Source organism: Phyllostomus discolor, chromosome 5 (assembly GCF_004126475.2).
Source record: "Phyllostomus discolor isolate MPI-MPIP mPhyDis1 chromosome 5, mPhyDis1.pri.v3, whole genome shotgun sequence".
NCBI lineage: Eukaryota > Metazoa > Chordata > Mammalia > Chiroptera > Phyllostomidae > Phyllostomus > Phyllostomus discolor.
In genome coordinates, this window is record NC_040907.2 from 107277504 (window position 1) to 107302668 (window position 25165).

Here is a 25165-nt window from a genome sequence, read left to right on the forward strand (position 1 = left end):
AACTTGTACTGATTAGAGTTTTCCAGAGAAATAGAATCAACAGGTTATATATAGAGACAAAGACATAAAGAGAAAGAGGGAAGAGAGGGGTTATGAGGGAATGGAGATATTTATTTTAAGGACTTGGCTCATATATTTGTGAGGGCTGTTGAATCTGAAGTCTGAAACAATGGCCATGTAGGTGAAGTTAATGTTGCAGAATTCAGTTATGATTTCCATAGGTCAGGCAGGCTAGATACACAAGTAGGGGGTTTATGTTGCTGTCCTGAGTAAAATTCCTTCTTCTTTGGGTATCCTTAGTTTTTGTCTACTAAGACCTTCTATTAAGGCCATGTGAGTGGGACTTGACTTATTAAAGTCTCACTCACATGGAAGGTAATCTGTTTTATGTACTCTACTGATTGTAAATGCTAAGCACACCTAAAAAATACCTTTGTAGCAACATCTAGACTTGTGTTTGATCCAACAACTGGGCACTATAGCCTAGCCAAGAGGTGACAGAAAAAAAACTAACCATCAAAACTGTCAAAGAATTCTAAGATTGTCAAAACTATCCTTAAAGAGTGAAGGGGAAATAAGACATTTCCAGATAAATAAAAGCTGATATAATTTGTTGCTAATAGTCCTGCCTTACAAGAAAGGCTAAAGAAGTCATTCAGGCTAAAATGAAAGGGCACTAGAGAGAATTGTGAAGTCATAAAAAGAACTGAAGGACATTGATAAAGGTACCTACAGTGAAAAACATAAAATCAACCATTTTTGCACTTTTGATTTATAAACCCCTCTTTTTTCCCTATGTACTTAAAAGGCAAAAAAATAATATAATAATTATGAATCTGTGTTAATGGGCACATAATGAAGATAGTGATAACATATTGAAGAGACAAGGATGAATATGTATAGGAACAGATTTTTGTATACAAATGCAAACTAACTTGGTATTATTTAAACTAGGTTTCTGTAAGTTTAGATTGTTTATTGCTACTCCCAAGTAACCACAGAAAAATATCAGAAACAGATACCAGGAAAAAATCCCATTTGATATAGCAACAAGAAAAATAAAGTACCTAGGAATAAACCTAACCAAGTAGGTAAAAGACCTGTACTCAGAAAACTACACAACACTGAAGAAAGAAATTAAGGAAGGCACAAACAAATGGAAGCATATACCATGTTCATGGATTGGAGAATTAACATCATCAAAATGTCCATACTACCCGAAGCAAGTTATAGATTCAATGCAATCCCTATTAGAGTACCAATGACATACTTCACAGATATAGAACGAACATTTCAAAAATGTGTATGGAGCCATAAACAACCCTGAATAGCTGCTGCAATTTTGAGAAAAAAGAACAAAGTAGGAAGGATCACAGTACCTGATGCCAAACTGTATTACAAGGCCACTGTAATCAAAACAGCCTGGTACTGGCATAAGAACAGACACATAGACCAGTGGGGCAGAACAGAGAACCCAGAAATAAACTCAAGTCTGTATTGTCAGTTAATACTTGACAAAGGGGGCAGCAACATAAAATGGAGTAAAAATAGCCTCTTCAACAAATGGTGTTGGGAGAGCTGGACAGCTACATGCAAAAAGAAAAAAAAAGGAAACTTGATCACCAACTCACTCTACAGAAAAATAAATTCAAGGTAGAGAAAAGACTTAAATATAGTTGTGACACCATAAAAGTCCTGAAGGAAAACATAGGGAGGAAAATCTCAGATATTCCATACAGCAATATAGGGGATATTTTCACTGATATATCCCCTAGAGCAAGGGACACAAAGGAAGGAATAAACAAATGGGACTTCATTAAATTATAAAGCTTCTGTGTGGCTAAAGAAAATAGCATTAAAATGAAAAGAGAACCAAATATATGGGAAAACATATTTGCCAATGACAACTCAGACAAGGATTTGATCTCCAAAATGTATAAAGAACTCACACAAGTCCACTCCAGGAAGACAAACAACCCAATTAAGAAATGGTCAAAAGACTTGAACAGACACTTCTTCAGGAGGACATACAAAGGGCCCAAAGACACATGAAAAGATGCTCAGCATCACTAGCCATCATAGAGATGCAAATTAAAAACACAATGAGATGCCACTTCACACTGGTCAGAATGGTCACCATAAGCAAAGTAACAAACAAGTGTTGGAGAGGATGTGGAGAAAAGGGAAACCTAGTGCAATGTTGGTGGGAATGCAGACTGGTCCAGCCACTGTGGCAAACAGTATGGAATTTCCTCAGAAAACTAAAAATGGAACTGCCTTTTGACCCAATTCTAATGCTGGGAACCCTGCAGAACCCTGCAGAGTTCTTATACCCTAAGAACCCTGAAACACCAATGCAAAATAACCTATGCACCCTAATGTTCATAGCAGCACAATTAACAATAGCCAAGTGCTGGAAGCATCCTAAGTGCCACTCAGTAAATGAGTGGGTCAAAAAACTATGGTACATTTACATGATGGAATACTATGCAGCAGAAGGAAAGAAAGAAGGAGCTCCTACCCTTTGCTACAGCATGGATGGAACTGGAGAGCATTATGGTAAGTAAAATAAGCCAGGTGGTGAGGCACAAATACCATATGATCTCACCCATAATTGGAACCTAGTCAACAAAACAAGCAAACAAAATATAACCAGGGACAGTGAAATTAAGGACAAACTGACAGTAACCAGAGGGGAGGAGGGAAGAGATATAGGTGGGAAAAGGGGAAGAGGTTTTTGGGAACATGTATAAAGGACACATGGAGAAAGCCAAAGGGGGAGAGATGGAGGATGAGATGTGGGGATTGTTGGAGTGGTAGAAATGGTGTATGTGGGGCGGGGGGGGGGGGGGACCAGAAGACAACTGTACTTGAATAACAATAAGAAAATGTAAAAAATAAAATAAAATAAATTAAAAAATAGAAATATACTGAAAAGGAAAGGAGAAGGAAATAAAAAATAGTAATTACAAAAAATCAACTAAATTATTTTAAAAGACAGTAATGGAGAAATTGAGGAACAAAATAAGATATGAAATACAGATAACATATAGCTAAATGGCAGAAGTTGGTATCTCCTTAGTAGTAATTACTTAGTAGTAAATAGATTATCCTCTTTAGTTACAGGCAGAGATTGACATAATGAATTAAAAAGCAGAATTTATTTATATACTGTCTACCAAAGACTCACTGTAGATATGAAGACACTAAATAGTTTAAATTGAAATAATGGAAAAATATTTTATGCAAACAACAGTCAAAATAGAGACAGATTGTCTATATTATTTCAGAAAAATTAGATTTTAGGTCAAAAGTTTACAAGAATCAAAAAAGGGTATTATATATTAATAAAAGCTGTGCTCTATGAAGGATATTAACAATTATATATCTGTATACAACTGTCAGAACCCTAAAATATATAAAGCAAAAACTGGCAGGATTGAAGAGGAAATAGTTTTATAATAATAGCTGGAGACTTTGATACATTATTTTCAATAATGGGTACAACCTCTAGACAGACTATCAATAAGAAAATGGAGCAACCTAGGTGCCCATCAGTAAATGACTAGATCAAAAACTGTGGTACATTTACACAATGAAATACTATACTACACAGCAGAAATAAAGAAGGAGCTCCTATTCCTTGCAACAGCATGGATGGAATTGGAGAGCATTATGCTAAGTGAAATAAGCCAGGTAGTGAAAGACAAATACCATATGATCTACCTATAAGTGGAACCTAATCAACAAAACAAACAAGCAAGCAAAATATAACCAGATACATTGAAATAAAGAATAAACTGACAATAACTAGAGGAGAGGGATAATGGGGGAAAATAGGGAAAGGGCCATCAAGGAACATGTATAGAGGAAACATAGACGAAGCCCAAAGGGGGCAGGATAGAGGGTGGGAGGTGGGGATGGGTAGGACAGAGGGAAGTGGTGGGAAGGAAATGCAGACTACTGTACTTGAACAACAATAAAAAAATACAAGCAATAAAAATAAAATGGAGGACTTGCCACAACCAGCTTTGCTCTGTTGGTTAGATGTCATTCTGCAAAGCAGAAGGCCACTAGTTTGATTACCATCAGGGCACATGCCTAGATTGTGGGTTCAATCCCAGTCTGGGAATGTATGAGAGGCAACCAATCAATGTCTCTCTCTCACATTGATGTTTCTCTCCCTTTCTTCCCCCCCTAAAAATGTAATAATAATAATAATAATAATAATAATAATAATAATAGACTTAAATAGCATTTTAAACCAACTAGACCTAACATACATAAATAGAACATTCCACCAAAGGCAGAGTATATATTCTACTCAAGTGCTTATGAAACATTTTATAGAAATGGTCATATTTCAGACGACAAAACAAGTCTAAATAAATTTTAAAATAATATCTACAAACTATCACTTTTCATAAAAAAGTGCAACTGTATAGCAATAGCAGAAGGAAATCTGGAAAAATTACAAATGTTTAGAAATTAACACACTCTTAAGCAACCAATGAATCAAAGAAGAAATCATAAGGGAAATTGGAAAATATCTTGAGAAAATGAAAATTAAAACACAACATATTAAAATACAGGGTGCGGTAAAAGTGTTCTGAGTGAAATTTATAGCTGTAAAGGCCTATACTAAAAAGGATCTCAAATCAATGATCTTATTGAACAGCTAGAGGAACTATAAAAACAAGAGAAAACCAAACCCAAAACTAACAGAGGGAACAAAACAATAAAACTTAGACCAGAATACAAAATAATAGAAAATAGAAAAATGGAAAAAAAAACCCAACAAAACCAAAAGTTGGTTCTTTAAAAGGATCAACACATTGACAAACCTTAAGCTATATTGCCTAAGGAGAAAAAAGAGAAGGCTTAAAGTGACTAAAATAATAAATGAAAAGGGGTACATTACAACTAACTTTACAGAAATAGATAGTATTTAAAAATACATATATAAAAAGGATTGTAAGAGAATGGTATTAACTCCTATACATCAACAAATTGGCTAACCTATATAAAATGGACACATTCTTAGAAACACAGAACTACCAAAACACAGTTAAGAAGAAATAAAAAATCTGAACAGACCAATAGCTAGTAAGGGGATTCAAACCTTCCAACAAAGAAAAGCCCAGGACCAGATGGCTTTACTTGTGAATTCTACCAAACACTTAAAGAAGAATTAATGCCAACCTTTTTGAAACTCTTCCAGAAATTGAAGAGAGGGGAACATTTTCAAACTCATTCTATGAGGCCAGCATTATGCTGATCTCAAAGCCAGACAATGGGTTTCAGCCAAGATGGGGGTGTAGGTAGAAATGCTTCAATTCCTCACACAACCAAAAGAAGGATAACAACCAATTTAAAGACAATAGACAACCAAAAATGCTAAAAAATCAAACTGCAGGGAATTCCAACAACCAAGGAGTTAAAAAATCATTCACCCAGACCAGTAGGAGAGGTAGAGATGGGAGACAGGAGATAGACAGCTGAGCAGAGACGGTGGGTGGCAAGGCTGCAGAATGCAAGGGCAAGGCAGGGCTGGATGAATGGGAAAATAAAGAATCAAAACTAGTCGTAAAATACTGCAGGGGGGTGCAATGATGGGAGAAACTCCCAATCTCACAGGAGAGTTACTTGGAAAGTGGGGCTAGAGAAGAGCGAGCCAGCAGCATTGTTCCCTCTCTGACCCCTCCCCCATAGGCTGTGCCACAAGGCAGCAAAGAGAGTTGCCCCACCCTGGAAAATACCTAAGTCTCTGCCCCCTTACAATATAACAGGTGCACTGAGACCAAAAAAAAATATGGCCCAAATGAAAGAACAGATCAAAACTCCAGAAAAATAGATAAGTGATGAGGAGATAGACAACCTATGTGATGCAGCATTCAAAACACTGGTAATCAGGATTGAGTTTGGTCACAAAATGAAGGAAGAAATGAAGGCTACCCAAAGTGAAAAAAAAATATTCAGAGAACCAACACTGAAGGGAAGAAAACTGGGGCTCAAATCAATGATTTGGAACAAAAGAAAGAAACATTCAGCCAGAACAGAATGAAGAAACAAGAATTCAAAAAAATGAGGAGAGGCTTAGGAACCTATGGAACAACTTTAAGTACTCTAATATCTGAATCATAGGGGTGCCAGAAGAAGAGGAAGAGCAATAAATTAAAAACTTATTTGAAAAAATAATGAAGGAAAACTTTCCCAATCTGGCAAAGGAAACAGACTTCCAGGAAATCCAAGAAGCCCAGAGAGTCTCAAAGAAAATGGATTCAAGGAGGAACACACCAAGGCACATCATAATTATATTACCCAAGATGAAAGAGAAGGAGAGGATCTTCAAAGCAGCAAGAGGAAAGGAGAGAGTTACCTACAAAGGAGTTCCCATAAGACTCTCAGATAATTTCTCAAAAGAGACCTTGCAGGCAAGAAGGGGCTACAAAGAAGTATTCCAAGTCATGAAAGGCAAGGACCTACATCCAAGATTATTCTATCCAGCAAAGCTATCATTTAGAATTGAAGGGCAGATAAAGTACTTCCCAGAAAAGGTCAAGTTAAAGGAGTTCATCATCACCAAGCCCTTATTATATGAAGTGTTAAAGGGACTTATCTAAGGAAAAGAAAAAGATAAAAAACTATGAACAGTAAAATGACAACAAATTCACAACTATCAACAACTAAACCTAAAATAAAAACAAATATGAACCCAAAAAACAACTAGAATAGGAACAGAACCAGAGAAATGGAGATCGAATGGAGGGTTTTCAGTGTGGAAGGGGAAGGGAAGAAGGGGAGGAAAGTTATAAGGAATAAGAAGCATAATTGGTAGGCATAAAATAGAAAGGGTAGGTTAAGAAGTGTATAGGAAACAGAGAAACCAAAGAGCTTATATGTACAAGCCCTGGACATGAACTAAGCAGGGGCAGGGGGAATACTGGAGGGTGGAAGATGTACAGGGGCGAGGAGGGGGGTAAAATGGAGAAAAAAATTGGGAAAATTGTAATAGCATAATCAATAAAATATACTTTAAAAAAGCCAGACAATGGCATTATAAGAAAACTACTGACCAATATTCTTCATGAATATTGATGCAAAATCCCCAATAGAAAACTAGAGGATTGAATTCAGTAGCATAATAAAAGTATATGAACCATAACCAGGTGGTGCAAGGTTGGTTCAACATAGAAAATCAATAAATATAATATACTTCATTAATAGAATGAAGGATACAAAACCCCATATTTATCTCAGTTGACTCAGAAAAAGCACTTGAAAACTATATTTTTTCATAATAAAACACTTAACAAACTGAGAATAGTAGAAAACTTTCTCACTGTGATAAAGACCACATATGAAACATCACAGCTGACATCACATTCAGTGGAGAACGGCCAAAAGTTTTTAACCTAAAATCTGGAAGAAGACAAGGTTTTCAGGACAAAGGCAGGAAAAAGTGGCCTGCTTTTGCCACTTCTACTCAACACAGTATTAGCTCTAGCTAGAGAAATTGGGCAAAAAAATAAATAAATAAAAGGCATCTAAAATGGAAAGAAAGAAGTAAAATTACTCTATTTACAGATGGAAAGGTTTTACAAATCTTATAGTCCACAGAACACTGTTTGAGCTAATAAACAAAACAGCAAAGTTTAAGGATACAAAATGAACACACAAGTCAGTTGTATTTCTATATGCTAACAATAATCTGAAAAGGTAATTGAGAAAATGAGTTCAATTACAGTAGCATCTAAAAACAAAACACTTAGTAAAAGACTTAACAAATTGCAAATCTCGTACACTGAAGACTACAAAAATTGCTAAAAATGTTAAAGACCTAAATAAATGAAAAGATAGCCCAGGTGCATGGATTGAAAGACAACATTGTTAAGATGACTATACATTTGATCCTTAAACAACACAAGTTGAACTGCAGGGACCCACTTGTACACTGTTGTTTTTCTCAATAAATATTGTCAGCCCTCCATAGCATCTCCTGATTCAACTAACTGAGGATCAAAATGAGTATTTTCTATATGTGGTTGGAAGTTGGAAGATGTGGAGGGCAGTCTGTATGCATTATTCCATGACATTTTATATAAGAAACGTGAACATCTGCAATTTTGGTATCCATGCCAGGGTGGGGGTGTGTTCTGGGAAAAATCCCTCACAGATACTGAGGGATGACTAAATTTTGTAGGATTAAAAATTTATACTTGCATTTTTGACAGTGTGGTGCATCAGTACCACTAACCCTTGCATTGTTCAACGGTCAACTGTACTTCTCAAAGCATTATATAGATTTAATGAAATTTCTCTCAGAATTCCAATGCTGTATTTTTAAGCAATGGAAAAACTCCTAAGAATTACATGGAATTACAAGGGACCAGAAGAAAGAACAAAGTTGGAGAACTTACACTTCTTCATTTCAAAACTTACTAAAAGATACATAATCAAAAGAATGTGGAACCATCATAGGATAAACATATAGACCAATGGAATAGAATTGACAGTCCAGAAATAAACCATCACATCTATGACCAATTGATTTTGACATGAGTGCCAGGACAATTCAATGGATAAAGAACAGTCTCTTTAACAAAGGGTACTGAAAAAAACTGGATATTCATAAGGATATATTTTTTAAAAATTTATTTTTCAATTAAAGTTTACATTAAATATTATTTTATATTAGTTTCAGTTGAACAGTATAGAGGTTAGACAATTATATAACTTACAACATGATCTCCCAGATAAGTCTAGTACCTACCTGGCACCATATATAGTTATTACAATATGATTAACTATATTCCCTATGTTGTGCTTTACATCCCTGTGACTATTTTTATAATTGCCATTCTGTACTTCTTAATCTTCACCCTTTTCATCCATCCCCCTAAACCACCTCCTATCTGGCAACTATCAATTTATTTTCTGTATCTTAGAGATCATTTCTGTTTTGTTTGTTTATTTTATTTTTTAGATTCCATATGTAAAATAATATGGTACTTGTCTTTCTTTATCTCACTTATTTCACCTAGCACAATATCCTCTATGTTTACCCATGCTGTCACAAATGTCAACATTTCATTCTTTTTATAGTTGAGTAATATTCCATTGAATATATGTACTACATCTTCTTTATTCATTTGCCTTATGATAGACACTTAGGTTGTCTCCATATCTTGGTTATTGTTTATAATGCTGCAATGAACATACAGGTGCAAGTATCTTTTAGAATTAGTGCTTTGTATTTCTTTGGATAAGTACTCAAGTGGAATTCCTGGGTAATATAGTAGTTCTACTTTCAATTTTTTGAGGAACCCCCATAGTAGCTGCACCAGTTTACAATCTCACTAACACAAGCAGTTTGTTGATTAGTGACAATAGCCATTCTGACAGGTGTAAGATGATATCTTATTGTGGTTTTAATTTGAAGTTCTCTATGATTAGTCATGTTAAATATCTTTTGTTATGTCTATTGGCCATCTGCATGTCCTCTTTGGAGAAATGCCTATTCAGATACTCTGCCCATTTTTAAATTTTTTTTGTATACGTGTGTGTGATGTCATGACTTCCTTATATATTTTAGATATTAGCTTTTTATCAGATGTATCACTTGGATTTCCTTTGCTATACAAAAGCTTTTTAGTTTGATGTACTCTCATTTGTTTATTTTTTCTTTTGTTTTCCTTGCCTGATGAAAAATATTAAAAAAATATTGCTAAAAACATGTCAAAGTGTTATTGCCCTTGTTTTCTTCTAGGAGATTTATGGTTCCAGAACTTACATTTAAGTCTTTAATCCCTTTTGAGTTTATTTTGGTGTATGGTGTAAGAAAGTACTTTAGTTCCTTTTTGGCATACATCTGTCCAGTTTCCCCAACATCATTTAATAAAGAGACTGTCTTATCCTGTTGTACATTTTTGTTGCTTTTGTCATAGAATAGTGTGCCAGATAGATGTGAGTCTATTTCTGGGCTTTCTATTTTGTTCTGTTGATCTGTTTGTCGGTGCCCCAGTATTATGCTGTTTTGATTACTATAGCTTCATAGTATAGTTAGATATCAGGTCGTATTATGCCTCCAATTTTGTTCTTTTATCTCGACATTGCTTTAGCTGTTCTAGGTCTTTTGTAGTTCCATATTTATGACTTGTTCTAGTTCTGTAAAAAAGTGCCACTGGTATTTTGATAAGGATTGAATCTGTAGATTGCTTTGGGTAGTATGGACATTTTAACAATGTTTATTCTTCCTATTCATGAGCATAATATATTCTTCCATGTATTTGTATCTTCTTTAACTTCTTACTTCAATGTCTTATAGTTTGGTCTTTTACCACCTTTGTCTTGTTCCCAATCTTAAAGGAAATCTTTCAAAATTTCACTGTTGAGTATGATGTTAGCTGTAGGTTTGTATATATGGCCTTTACTATGTTGAGGAATGTTCCCTGTATTCTGATTTTGATAAGAGGTTTTTTTTTTTAGCATAAATTGATATTGGATTTTGTCAAATACTTTCCCTGCATCTATTGATATGATCATACGGTTTTTAGTCTTCATTTTGTTTGTGTTACTTGATTCATAAATATGGAACCAATCTTGCATCCCAGAAATAAATCCTACTTGATCATAATGTGTGATCTTTTTAATGTTTTGCTGAATTTAGTTTGCTAATATTTTGTTGAGGATTTCTACCTCTGTGTTCATAAGGGATAATGGCCTATAGTTTTCTTTTTCTTTTTTGTAGTGTCTTTGTATGGTTTTGGTATCAGTGTAATGCTGACCTTGTAAAATGAGTTTGGGTGCTTTCCCTCCTCTTCAATTTTTTTAGAGTGCTTTTGTAAAATTTGCCATTGAAGCTATCTGGTCCAGGACTTTTGTTTTGTTGGGACTTTTCTGATTACTACTGATTAATTTTGCTAGTATTTATCAGTCTCTCAGATTTTCTTTTTCTTCTTAATTCAGTCTTGGAAGATTGTGTGTTTCTAGAAAATTATCCATTTTTTCCAGGCTGTCCAATTTGTTGGAATACAATCACTCATAGCATTTCCTCATAATCTTTTGTATTTCTGTGGGTCAGTTTTCACTTATCCTCTTTCATTTCTGATTTTATTTATTTTGGCCCTTTCTATTTTTTCTTGACAAATCTGGCTAAAGTTTCTCAATTTGGTTTATTTTTTTTAAAAGAACCAGCTCTTGGTTTTATTGATTTTTTTCTATTGTATTTTTAAGACTCTTAATTTACACTCTGTTCTTTATTATTTCCTTCCTTCTACACACTTTGGATGTTGTTTGTTCCTTGTTTTCTAGTTTCTTTTGTTAAAGTTCACTAAGTCCTTCTATTCTTCCCTAAGTGAGCATCCTTATAACCAGGTTTTGAACTCTGCATCTGGTAGATTGCTTGCCTCTATTTTGTTGTTCTTTTCTGGAGTTTTGTTCTGTTCTTTCATTTGGGACATGTTTTTTTGTTGCTCATTTTGGCAGCATTCCCTGTGTTGTTTATCTGTATTAAATTGAGCTGCTATGTCTCCCAGGCTTGGTAGAGTGGCCTTACGTGGTAGGTATCATGCAGCTTATCCAGTCACCTGATCTGGGTGCTCCAGGTGAGCCCCCAATGTGGGCTATGTATACTCTGCTATTGTAGTTGAGCCTTGATTGCTGTTGGCATGTCAGTGGGATAGATTTACCACCAGGCCTGTGACAACTGGCTGTAACCAGTGCAGAGAATTAGCAGTGCAGGACCTACCCCATTGAACAGAACTCACTTTACCAGCACTCAAGGTACCTGAGTGTACCCTGGAGTGTATTGTGCATTGAGGTGGTTGGGTGGTACTTTGACATGGTCTGAAGCTGCTCACCAGGTGCACAGGCTCTGGGACCTTCTGGGAGATGCAGGCCAAGATCAGTTGCCACCTGTGTTCTGTCTGGGTCCACCCAGCATGAGTACAAAGCAACCTGCAGATGGCTGCTACTTGTGCAGGACAGGCCAAGCTGTGAACCATGGCCAACTGCTGTTAGTGCTGGGCCTGAGGCCACTTATCAAGAAGTACAGGGTACACAGAGGTCAGGTGCTGCTTGTTTGAGAGCTTTTAGGAAAGTCAGCAGCATGAGCCAAGACAGGTTGTTTGTATGGAAAGCCCCTGAAAGGTCTTAGTTGAGCCACAAGTTGGGTAGGGCAGGTCTCAGGAAATCACCATGGTGGGTGAACAATGTTAGCCAGATTGTTGGAGACTCAAATATAGCACTGCCTGACAGTTTTGTGAGTGGAATATTTAGCAAAAGAGCAATGGCCTCTGCTAGCACTTCTGTTTGGGAGAAAGCTGCCACCACAGTCTTTGACCTGAAGCTAGACAATTCAGTTTCTCCCTTATGTCCCTGGTGCCTTTCAAGCTGCTGCCCCAGTGCTGGAACTCAGAGCACGGAGACTGAGTAGGTCCATGTGCAGATCTTTAAGAGGTTGGGACTCCAGAAGCCCTCTATCTCGTGAGCTACAATCCCAGCTGGTTCTTACAGCCAGAAGTTTTTGGGGCATCTCTTCCTGGCACTGGAACCTGGGCTAGGGGTTCTGGTGTGGGGCTGCATCCATGGGAGGACCTCGGCATCTGAGATAGTCCTCATGATTTTTAACCACCACATGTATGTGTGGGACCAGCCTGTTCTGCATCTCTGTCTCTCTTACCAGTTTTGATGTGGTTTATTCTTTATACCTTAGTTATAGGACTTTTGTTCAGCTTTATTTCAGGTAGTTCTAAATAATGGTTCTTCTGTAGTTAGTTGTAATTTTGATGTAGCTGTGGAAGTTTCTGAGTACTGTGTTTACCTACACCACCACCTTGACTGGAAGCTAGATCTACTATATTTTTAAAGAAATGCTTGCAGTTGCTTAGTCTCGCCGTTTTACTAAAAATGGGTTATGAGATCAAGGTTTTGTGGATAGGCCTAGTTCATCAGATGGTGAAGAAGTAAAAATTCAGTTATTTAGTGTCCTTAGCCAAGACTACAAAACATTTTAAGCATTACCAAATAATACTGAGCTATTTACAACAGAAATTTCTCAATCAATTCTTCTCTCAGAGAAAGCAGATTTTTCTGATGATTGAAATCCTCCCCACACTCTAAACTAAATAGAACTCAAATGCTATCTCCTCTGGGAAGGCTTCCCTGATTGTTGATTTTGTGTCTTCTGCACTCCTAAGGCATTTTGCCTGGAAAATTCTGGATTTGGGTCAGATAATGAAGTTCATGAAGACTCAGTCTCAGGCTCTCTTCTTATTCTATACGTTCTCCCCAAGTCAATGACTCATACCTTCCTATCTCCAGGACAGATTTTTTTTCTCTGAACTCCAGAACAATAGAGCTAATTAGTAATGTCCAGAATGGAGCATGTTCCTCCAATTGAACACCTTTGGTTTTCTCAATTTTAGTGCAGAGCACTTTCATCCATCAACACTTGGATCAAGCCAGAGCTGACTGGATGCAGAGAGCAGCCTCTTGACCCTTGCCTCCACTCTGTATTTTTTTAGGAAGTACCATTTAAAAATATTTTATTTTCTCATTTTTAGAGATACAGTAGGGAAGAGAAGAAGAGAGGGAGAAAAACATAAATGTGTGGTTACCTCTCGCATGCCCCTTGCTGGGACCTGGACTGCAACCCAGGCACATGCCCTGACTGGGAACCAAACTGGGGACCCTTTGGTCTGCAGGCTGGTGCTCAATCCATTGAGCCACACCAGTCAGGGTGGGAGTACCATTATTTTACTTTCATCTATCACCCTTTTATGGCTGTCCTGGTACAAGCTACTATTATCTTCCCCATGGACCACTACAATAGCTCCCTGACTTGTCTCCATGCTTCCATTCTTGACCACTTCTAATCTGTTCTCACAGCAGCCACAGTTTTATACCCCTGCTTAAAACTTTTATATGGCTTTTCTGGCTGATGTGGTTCAGTGGATTGAGCACAGGCCTGGGAACCAAAGGGTCACTGGTTCAATTCCCACTCAGGGCACACATCTGAGTTGCAAGCCAGGTCCCCAGTAAGGGGTCCTTGAGAGGCAACCACACATTGAAGTTTCTCTCCCTCTTTCTCCCTCCCTTCCCTTCTGTAAAAATAAATAAATAAGAATCTTAAAAACAACAACAACAACAAAACTTTCGTATGGCCCTACAGGATCTGGTTCCTGTCTACCTCTCCAATCTCATCTTCCCATCAGTTCAAAAAACACGTCATTCATTCATGCTTGCTGCCTTTGCAGATATCAGTCCCTTCGGTTAGAATGCTCTTTCTTCTCTTTACTGGTTAGTTACTGCTTACTCTTTAAAAGTTGAACTCAAATATAAGAAACCTTTCCAGATCTTTCCCCTTCCCTTCCAATTATGGCCAGTCGTGGGACTCACTATGACTATGTTTCTCTGTCAGAGTCTTAGCAATACTGTCAATTAGTAGTCAACAATGAGAAAGTCACTTCAAGTACATACATCTTTGTTCACTAGTATGTCCCAGGTAACTGGGGGAGTGTTTGACACATATTAGCTGCTCAAAAAAAGGATGTTGCATGAATTAATGATCAGGGGACAGACACCCCACCACTTTTCAGCCAGCAATATGACCTTGAAAAAGTCACTTACTATTCCTGATTCTCAGTTTCCCACTGTGTAAAGCAGAGTGTGTAATCCTTTCTATCCAGATGACTTGCATAAACTTTCCAGCACCCAGTGGGCTCACATGTTTGTTTTGTTCCCACTCCTATATTGAAACAGGGGAAGCTAAAAGAAGATGCTCAATCATCCGAGGGTGCTGAGGGCTTAGAGAAGATTTTCCAAAAGAGGTGGCATGTGGTCTGGGCCTGAGGAAGGAAGGAGATCTAGACAGAAGGCACACCCTGCACAGATGCTCAGAAGCTAGGGTATACCTGGGCACACGCAGGTTGGTGTTGGTGGCCCTCTGGCGCTTGGCTGCCCACCTTGCAGGCCCTCCAGGCGGAACGTGCGGTGCTCCACAGACAGGCCAACTGCGCTGTATGGGCCATAGCGCAAGATGACCACCGCATTCTTGGGCATGGCTGGGCCACCTGCCTGGGCTACAGCGCAACACACACTGCTAGGCAACTGCTCTTCAGGCCCTTAGGAGTGGGTGTGACTGGGCGTGGTCAGGGAGGGTGAGGGTGGAGCTTGAAGATCCTCCACCCCACTCCCAGCCCAGAGCCTGGTGTAATGGGAGAGGGTGAGGAATTTCTCTTTCTAGATGCCTGTATCTCCTAACGTGCACCCACTGCTGGGATGCAAAAGGGTGTCGTGGTGGTTGGAGACAACTTACTTTAGCGACCTTAACAACCAGGTAAACAGGATTTCAACCTGGTATGGAAAGTGTTGATAAATGACAGTAGCCAATATTTACAGCCAATTACAGAAAAGTACATATCAGGCAACATATTAAGCACTTTCCACATGCTATCTCATTTAATCATTTTACCATCTCTATAAAATAGGTTGTATTTTGTTATGATTGTGTATCAACAAAACTGAGGTGCAGACGGGTCAAGTAACCTTCCCAGGCAAATCAGGAGTATAGCATGGATTGGAAATGCTTTTAGATGCCTATGTATAGATTTCTTTTTATCTTGCCTGGGATTTGTTGAGATTTTGAAGCTGAATTTAAGCCCTTCATTTGGTTTCAGAACAATTGGAGCCGTTATCTTGTCACATATTGCTTCAGTTCCATTTTCTCACTTTTCAAGGGCTCTAGTTAAATGTATGTTAGACCTTCTCAATGTATTCTTTATGTCTCCTCTCTTCTGTGATTTTCCTTTCATGCTTCTTTTGGGGTTGTATGTATGTACATAAGTGAGTATTTATTCATTTATTTTTAACTGTAATCCAGTTTACTAATTTCTCCAGCAGCTATGTATTACTGGCTGTTAAAGCCATCAGATTATTTATTTCAGTTTACTTTTCAACTTTAGAATTTTATTTTGGTGCCTTTTTAAATCTTCTGTACCACTTTGTATAATAAATTAGAATGATACTATTATTTTTATTCTTTAAGCTATTGATGAGTAAATAACCTTAAATATCTTCTAATATTAAAATACTTTGCATTCTTGGATAAACCTGATGACTTAGTCATTGGTGTATTATCTTTTTTTATATACTGTTAGAATTTGCTAATATTTTGCTTAGGGTTTCTGAATAAATATGCATGAGTGAAATAGGCATATGGTTTTTCTTTATTGTGTATCCTACTCTGGTTTGGACATTAAGTTATACTAGCTTCTTAGAATAAACTAGAGACTATAGAAGAAGAGGGAATACCCCCTTATTAATTTTATATACAATTAAAATGATAACTTCTTTGAATGTTTGGTAGGACATGTCTATAAAATTTTATGTTTCTCCCCACACTCTTTTTCACTGAGTGGGAAGGTTTTTAACTACTTCTTTAATTTATTTGAGATTTATAGGAATATTTGGAAATTTTATTTTTGCATCAGTTTTGGCAAATTACATTTTTCTAAGAGTTTTTTTTTAATCTAAGTTTTCAAATTTATTGGCATATGGCAGTTGATATTCTCTTATTTTAAATGTTTACTTTATTGTAGTTATGTCAACTTTTTATTCATAATATTGTTTATTTCTGACTTTGTTTTTTAACATTTGTTTTACTAGAGACTTGTTAATTTTGTTAGTCTTTTTTAAATTTTATTTTTATTATTTTTATGTATTTATTTTTTTGGAAAATGGAATTTATATTTTTTCCATGTTTTTAAATTTTATTGTTGTACAAGTGCAGTTGTCTGCCCTTTCCCCCCACCTCTCCAACCCACCCCAGACATCCCCACTTCCCTCCACTGATTCCACCCCACCTTGGTTTGTCCATCTGTCATTTATAGCTGTTCCTGAAAACCCTTCATGCTTTTCACCTCATTATCCCCTCCCATCTCCCCTCTGGTTACTGTCCATTTGTTCTTAATTTCACTGCCTTTGGTTATATTTTGCTTGCTTGTTTGTTTTGTTGATTAGGTTCCACTTAAAGGTGAGATCATATGGTATTTGTCTTTCACTGCCTGGTTTGTTTCACTTAGCTTAATGCTCTCCAGTTCCCTCCATGCTGTTGCAAAGGGTAGGAGATCCTTCTTTCTTTCTGCTGTGTAATATTTTATTGTGTAAATGTACATTGGTTTTTTGATCCATTTATTTACTAATGGGCCTTTAGGTTGCTTCCAGCACTTGGGTATTGTAAATTGTGCTGCTATGAACATTGGGGTGCATAGGTTCTATGGATTGGTGTTTCAGGGTTCTTAGGGTATAATCCCAGCAGTGGTATTGGCGGGCCAAACAGCAGTTTCACTTTTAGTTTTCTGAGGAAAACTCATACTGTTTTCCACAATGGCTGCACCAGTCTGTATTCCCACCAACAGTGTACTAGGGTTCCCTTTTCTCTACAACCTCACCAGCCCTTGTTTGTTGATTTGTTTATGATGGCCATTCTGACTTGTCTGAAGTGGTATCCCATTGTGGTTTTAATTTGCATCTCTCTGATGGCTAGTGATGCTGAGCATCCTTTCATATGTCACTGGGCCCTCAAATATCCTCCTTGGAGAAGTGTCAATTCCATGCTGTTTTGATTACTATGGCCTTATAGTATAGTGTGATATCAGGTAGCATATTTTTGGCAACTTTGTCCTTTTTTTTTTTTCGCAAGATCTCTGAGGCTCTTAAGATTCTGTATAAATTTTTGGAATATTTGTTTCAGTTATGCATTATTATCTGATTTTAATCTTTGTTATCTTATTTGAGTTTGCTGTTCCTTCTGCTTTCTTTGAGTTTACTGTTTGGTTCTTTTCTTTTTTTAAAAAAAATTTAAGTTACAGTTAGCTCATCAGTTTTCAGTCTTTTTTCCTGAGGTAAGTATCGTAAGCTATAAATTTCCCTAAAGGCCTTACTTTAGTTGTATCCCAGAGGTTTTGATATGTGGTATCTTTGTTATCATTTTGCTCTAAATTTTAATTTTTATTACTTTTTCTTCTTTGAGTCATGAGTTTTAGAAAGACATATTTCTTCTGAATGTGGAATATTCTTAGCCATTCTCCATTTGAATAGTGCTCCCTCCCACCATTTTCTCTAACCTTTCCTTTCTTAACTCCTACAGGTATCTTCTCTGTATTTTTATTTATTTTTAATGTTAAACATATCTATTTCATAGCTTTTTTTAGTAATCTATTCTCTCCAGTGTTTATGATGTTAATTCTCCTTTTTGGTAGTGCTGCTTTCCCTCCTGTGAGCCATTTCTTATGCCATTTTTATTTTTTTACTGTGATTTCATCTGTAATGGAGTATTTTCCCTCTGTGGGTGTCTGGTGTGTCTATGGTTGGGGTTGTGGAAAGTGGTTTTACATTTGCTTCTTCTGAGACCCTTTGCGTCTTATTGACCTAGGCAATTAAAAAATTATTGTCTTGGAGTTCCTGCTTTATATTAAGTGGTATTCATTCACACTCCACATCCACGTATGACAAAACTGTATAGTTTAATTTCCCACTGATGTCTCCCTCTGCCCCCATTATCTACAGCTCCCAGTGAATGACTTGGTCTCTTAATGTTCCCCTGGGTTGATGGGAAGAAGTTTTCTAGTCCTTTTTACAGGGTTGGGACACCTCTATGAGGTTCTGGTTTTGTGTGAGATATTTAGCTGCCTTTTCCACCTATTATGGGCTGCAATCATGTCTTTTTTAACTTTCAGGAGTGTCAGCCACTAGTCAAGTTGGATATACCTTTAGCTCCTCTTCACTACTCTGTTTTGGACATCATTTTTTTTTTCTGGAATGTGAGAATTTTTCTTGAATTTAGCTATAGGTTTAAAAGAATGTTCTCAGGAGGTCAAATAAGAAGCTTCCTGGACAAAAGAAGTCTAAAAGAATACACCTCCACCAAACGAGTGCTGCAAGAGATGCTAAAGGGCCTGCTTTAAGGAAAAGAAGGGAGAGAGAGAGAGAGAGGGGGAGAGAGAGAGCGAGAGAGAAAGGGAAACACAGGTACGAAAATGGCAATGAATAAGTACCTATCAGTAATAACCTTCAACGTAAATGGATTAAATGCTCTAATCAAAAGACATAGAATAGCTGAATGAATAAGAAAGCATGACCCACACATATGTTGCCTACAAGAGACCCACCTGAAGACAAAAGATCTACACAGACTAAAAGTGAAGGGCTGGAAACAATTTTTCCAAGCAAATGGACAGTAAAAAAAAGCCAGGGTAGCAATACTCATATCAGACAAAATAGGCTTCCAAAAAAGGGCCAAAAGAAGAGAACCAGAAGGTCACTTCATAATACTCAAGGGGAGAATCCACCAAGAAGACATAAACATTGTAAATATATATGCACCCAACATAGGAGCACCCAAATACATAAAGAAAATCTTAAAGGACTTTAAGAAGGATATTGACAGCAACACAATTATACTAGGGGATTTTAACACCCCACTGTCAAAAATGGACAGATCTTCCAAACAAAATATCAACAAAAATATTGTGGCATTGAACAATGCCCTAGAGGAAATGGACTTAACTGATTTATATAAAACTCTTCATCCCAAAGAAGCAAAATACACATTCTTTTCAAATGCACATGGAACATTTTCAAAGATAGACCACATGATAGGACATAAAGCAAGCCTCAACAAATTTAAGAAAATTGAAATTATACCAAGCATTTTCTCTGACCACAAGGGAAACCAACCTGAAGGAAAAAAACCCAAAACAATCAAAAACATGGAGATTGAATAGCATGCTATTAAACAATGAATGGGTCAAGAATGAAATAAGGGAAGAAATAAAAAAGTTTCTGGAAACAAATGAAAATTAACTCACAACAACCCAAAATTTATGGGACACAGCCAAGGCAGTCTTGAGAGGGAAGTTCATAGTGATACAGGCCCACCTAAAAAAGAAACATTTCAAATAAACAACCTAACCCTATGTCTACAAGAACTTGAGGAAAAACAACAAAGACAGCCCAGAGCAATCAGAAGGAAGGAAATAACCAAGATCAGAGCAGAATTAAATGACATAGAGACTAAAAGCACAATTCTAAGGGTCAATGACTCCAGGAGCTGGTTCTTTGAAAAGATAAATAAAATCAACAAGCCTTTAAGCAGGCTCCTCAAGAAAAAAAGAGAAAGGATCCAAATAAACACAATCAGAAATGAAAGAGGAGAGATTACAACAGATACCACAGAAATACAAAGGATTGTAAGAATTACTATGAAGAACTGTATGCCAAGAAATTTGAAAACCTAGGTAAAATGGACAAATTTCTAGAAAACTATAATCTTCCAAAACTCAATAAAAAAGAAGCAGAAAGCCTGAACAGACCAATAACAGCAAATGAAATTGAAGCGTAATCAAAAAACTCCTGAGACACAAAAGTCCAGGTCCAGATGGTTTCACAGGAGAATTCTACAAAGCATTTAAGGAAGAGCTAATCCCTATCCTTCACAGACTATTCCAAAAAATCCAGAATGATGGAAGACTCCCAAACTCTTTTTATGAGGCCAGCATCATCCTAATCCCAAAACCAGATAAAGGCACAACAAATAAAGAAAACTTCAGGCCAGTATCACTGATGAACATTGCTGCTAAAATCTTCAAGATACTGGCAAACTGCATCCAACAATACATTAAGAAGATCGTACACCATGACCGAGTGGGATTCATCCCAGGGATGCAAGGATGGTTCAATATTCGGAAATCAGTAAATGTAATACATCACATAAAGAAAAGCAAAGACAAAAACCACATGATCATATCAATAGAATCAGAAAAAGAATTTGATAAGGTACAGCACCCATTTTTGATAAAAACACTCAGCAAAGTGGGAATAGAGGGAGCATTCCTCAACGTAATAAAGGCCATATATGAGAGACCTACAGCCAACATCATACTCAATGGACAAAAACTAAAATCTTTTCCACTAAGATCAGGAACAAGACAAGGTTGTCCACTTTCACCACTTCTCTTCAATATAGTATTGGAAGTTTTAGCCACAGCGATCAGACAAGGAAAGGGAATAAAAGGCATCCAAATTGGAAAGGAGGAAACAAAACTGTCACTGTTTGCAGATGACATGATAGTGTACCTAGAAAATCCTATAGACTCTGCTAAAAAACTGCTTGACCTAATAAATGATTTTGGCAAAACAGGGGGATACAAAGTCAATATCCAGAAATCAAAGGCATTTTTGTATACCAACAATGAAACAGCAGAAACAGAAATCAGGAAAAAAATCCCATTTGATATAGCAAAAAAAAAAATAAAATAAAATACGTAGGAATAAATCTAACCAAGGAGGTAAAAGACCTGTATAAAGAAAACTACACAACACTGAAGAAGGAAATTAAGGAGGACACAAACAAATGGAAACATACACCATGTTCATGGATCAGAAGAATTAACATCATCAAAATGTCCACACTACCCAAAGTAATTTACAGATTCAATACAATACCTATTAAAGTACCAATGGCATATTTCACAGACATAGAACAAACACTTTGAAAATTTATATGGAACCATAAACGACCCCGAATAGCTGCTGCAATTTTGAGAAAGAAGAGCAAAGTAGGAGGGATCACAATACCTAATACCAAACTGTTACAAGGCCACTGTAATGAAAACAGCCTGGAACTGGCATAGAAACAGGCACATGGACCAATGGAACAGAACAGAGAGCCCAGAAATAAGCCCAAGTCTCTACAGCCAATTAATATTTGACAAAGGGGGCAGCAACATAAAATGAAGTAAAAACAGTCTCTTCAACAAATGGTGTTGGGAAAGCTGGACAACTACATGCAAAAAAATAAAACTTGAGCACCAACTTACACCATACACAAAAATAAATTCAAGGTGGATAAAAGACTTAAATATAAGCCATGTCACCATTAAAGTGCTAGAGGAAAACATAGGCAGGAAAATCTCAGATATTTCATGCAGCAACATTTTTACTGATACATCCCCCAGAGCAAGGGACATAAAGGAAAGAATAAACAAATGGGATCTCGTCAACATAAAAAGATTCTGCACAGCTAAAGAAAACTATTAAAATCAAAAGAGAACCAACTGTATGGAAAACATATTTGCCAATGATACCTCAGACAAGGGTTTAATCTCCAAAATATATAAGAACTTACATGACTCCACTCTAAGAAGATAAGCAACCCAATTAAAAAATGGGCAAAGGACTTGAACAGACCCTTCTCCAAGTAGGACATATAGAGAATACAGAAACACATGAAAAGATGCTCAGTATCACTAGCTATCAGAGAGATGCAAATTAAAACCACAATGAGATACCACTTCACACCAGTCAGAATGGCCATCATAAAGCAACAAACAACAAGTGTTGGAGAGGTTGTGGTGAAAAAGGGACCCTAGTACACTGCTGGTGGGATTATAGACTGGTACAACCATTATGGAAAAAAGCATGGAATTTTCTCAGGAAACTAAAAATGCATCTGCCTTTTGACCCAGCAATTCCACTGCTAGGGTTATATCCTAAGAACCCTGAAACAGCACTCCAAAAGAACCTATGCACCCCAGTGTTTATAGCCGCACAATTTACCATAGCCAAGTTTTGGAAGGACCTAGATGCCCATCAGTAAATGAATGGATCAAAAAACTATGGTACATTGACACAATGAAATATTACACAGAAGAAAGAAAAAAGGATCTCCTACCCTTTGCAACAGCGTGGATAGAACTGGGAAGTATTATGCTAAGTGAAATAAGCCAAGCAGTGAAAGTCAAATACCATATGATCTCACCTTTGACAGGAACCTAAACAACAAAACAGAGAAACAAGCAAAATATAACCAAAGACACCTAAATAAAGAACAGACTGACAGAGTTCACAGGGGAGAGGAGAGGGAATTTCTGGGGAATTTTAGGGAAAAGGAGAAGGGTTTACAGGAAGGAGTACAAGGACACATGGGTAAAAACTAGGGGTGGGTGGAAATGGGAGGGAGGAAGGGAGGGTTGGTTGGGTGGGTTGGGATGGAATTAAAAGATAGAAAATTATACTGCAACAACAATTTAAATAACATTACAAAAAAGAATGCTCTCTCTGTGTGTATGTCTTTTATAGGTAGAGTGGATCCATCTGCAGCAGCTCAACCTGTGATTTTTCTGCTCCTTTAATATAAGAAATTAGAGACCAGCTAAGGTACAGAAATAGAAAGTGAAATCCCACAAGAAGATGAAGAAGCAATAGGGGAAGAAAAGGAGAGAGCTGGTGCTTAGGAAACGTGGAAGGACAGAGTTTTTAGAAATGTCCTCTTACATGATGTGAGGCCAGCTTTTCCCAGAGGTGACATATTGTTCATCCTGCAGACTCAAGAGGTCTCTTTAGAAGGACAACTTAGAGAAACAAAATCAATGAAATTGGCTAAATTTATAAAGGAAATCCAAAGCACTGATTCTCACCCCTCCCTCAAGGAAAACTGCTTAGGAGTAATTTGGAAATTTCTGGTTGCTTCTATGAAGCTGAGAGGGACTCTTTCCTGAATTTTACCTGAATGTTCCAACATCCACCCCACAGGATATTCAGAGACAACAAGGAGTGGATGGCATTATTTTGTATGTGGCCTGTTCATACTCTTCTCTGTTATGTACATCTGTTCATTTCAGGGCCAACAATGATGTGGCCTGTCCAGAAAGTATGCAACCATGTAATATGAAAAATAGAGACATATATTGAAGAAGATATAAGAAACATTGTACATAGGACAATGACACCTCAGTCCCCTTGAAATCAAGCATGTTGGGACCTCACACAGTTCTCCTAGTATCTCTTCCACTGTTCAAAACACTCTAACAAAATCCTGTTTGGAATTTCCACCAGCTGCTCCATCATATTTTCCTGAATCTCATCAATGGTCTAAAATCTCTTCCCTTTCGAAGGTGATTTCAGTTTTGGGAAAAGCTAGAAGTTGCAGGGCACCAAATTTGAGCTGCAGGGGGCCTCACTCACCTGGGTGATTTGATATTTCACCAGAAAACTCTGCACAAGATGTGATGCATGAGAGGTATGTTGTCATGTTGAAGCTGCCAATCACCAGTTGCCTCTAGCTGAGGCCATTTTTGTCATGTTGCATCTCTCATCTGATGAAGAACATTGAGCTAGTATTCATCAATTGTTTGGCCTGGAATGGCATACTCATGATTGACACCTTCCCAATCAAAAACACAGTTAATGCTGTGAACCAAAGTGTCACACGTTCAATTCCCAGTCAGGGCACATGCCTGGGTTACAGGCCAGGTCCCCAGCAACTGCACATTGATATTTCTCTCTCTCTCTCCCTCCCTTCCCTCTCTAAAAATAAATAAAAATAAAATCTATAAAAAAACACACACATAGTTAACATGGTCTTGGTCTTGCTGCAACTTTGCCATGCCTTCTTTGGGAGTGGAGAACCACGTGACCTCCATTGAGATTACTGGGTCTTTGTTTCTAGATCGTAGCCATAGACCCACAATTCATCTCTAGTTATGACCTCCTTGAGGAAATCTGGTTCATTGGTAGAGGGTTGAATCAAGTTATTAGCAACTGCAGCATAATGTTCCTTCTGCTCTGATAGCAGAAGATGTAGAACAAATTTTGCCATGACACATTTCATGCCAAGATTTTGTGCCAAAATCTTAGACACAGTAGTTTTTGGAATCCCCAGATCAGCTTCTAGTTATCACACTGTCAGTCGCTGATCTTTGTTGATTGCAGCCCATACATGTTCAACATTCTCAGGTATTCTACTTGTTGTTGGGCTTCCAGAACATGGATCACTTTCAACAGATTTTTGACCACCCTTGAACCATTTGTGTCACACCTTTATTTGTGTTGCACTCATTGCATCATCCCCAAAAGCCTTCTGGGTCATCTAAATAATTTTCATGGAGGAACATTCAAGCCTAATGCAAAATTTGGTGTAGATTTATTGCTCTACTCACCCATTTTGAATGGAATGGCCACATAGTACACATGCCCACTCAACAGTGTCTACCACTGTCACTGACTAGTATAGTGAAGTTGTCATTGTTTACCCACACACATTCCAGTTCACTCTCCTTGGCTACCAGGTTCCATTGATGTCATGCAAACCATTCTCATTATA

General features: G+C 37.3%; 1 protein-coding gene across 1 annotated transcript in view; it reads right to left on the minus strand.

Annotated features, from left to right (window-relative positions):
• The window catches only part of C5H10orf53 (chromosome 5 C10orf53 homolog), a 35318-nt gene extending 20255 nt beyond the window's left edge, over nucleotides 1-15063 (minus strand). The window contains exon 1 of the mRNA XM_028511306.2: nucleotides 14967-15063. Within this exon, the coding sequence (XP_028367107.1) occupies nucleotides 14967-15063 (97 nt within the window). The remainder of the gene's footprint in view (nucleotides 1-14966) is intronic.
• Nucleotides 15064-25165: the final 10102 nt, after the last annotated feature.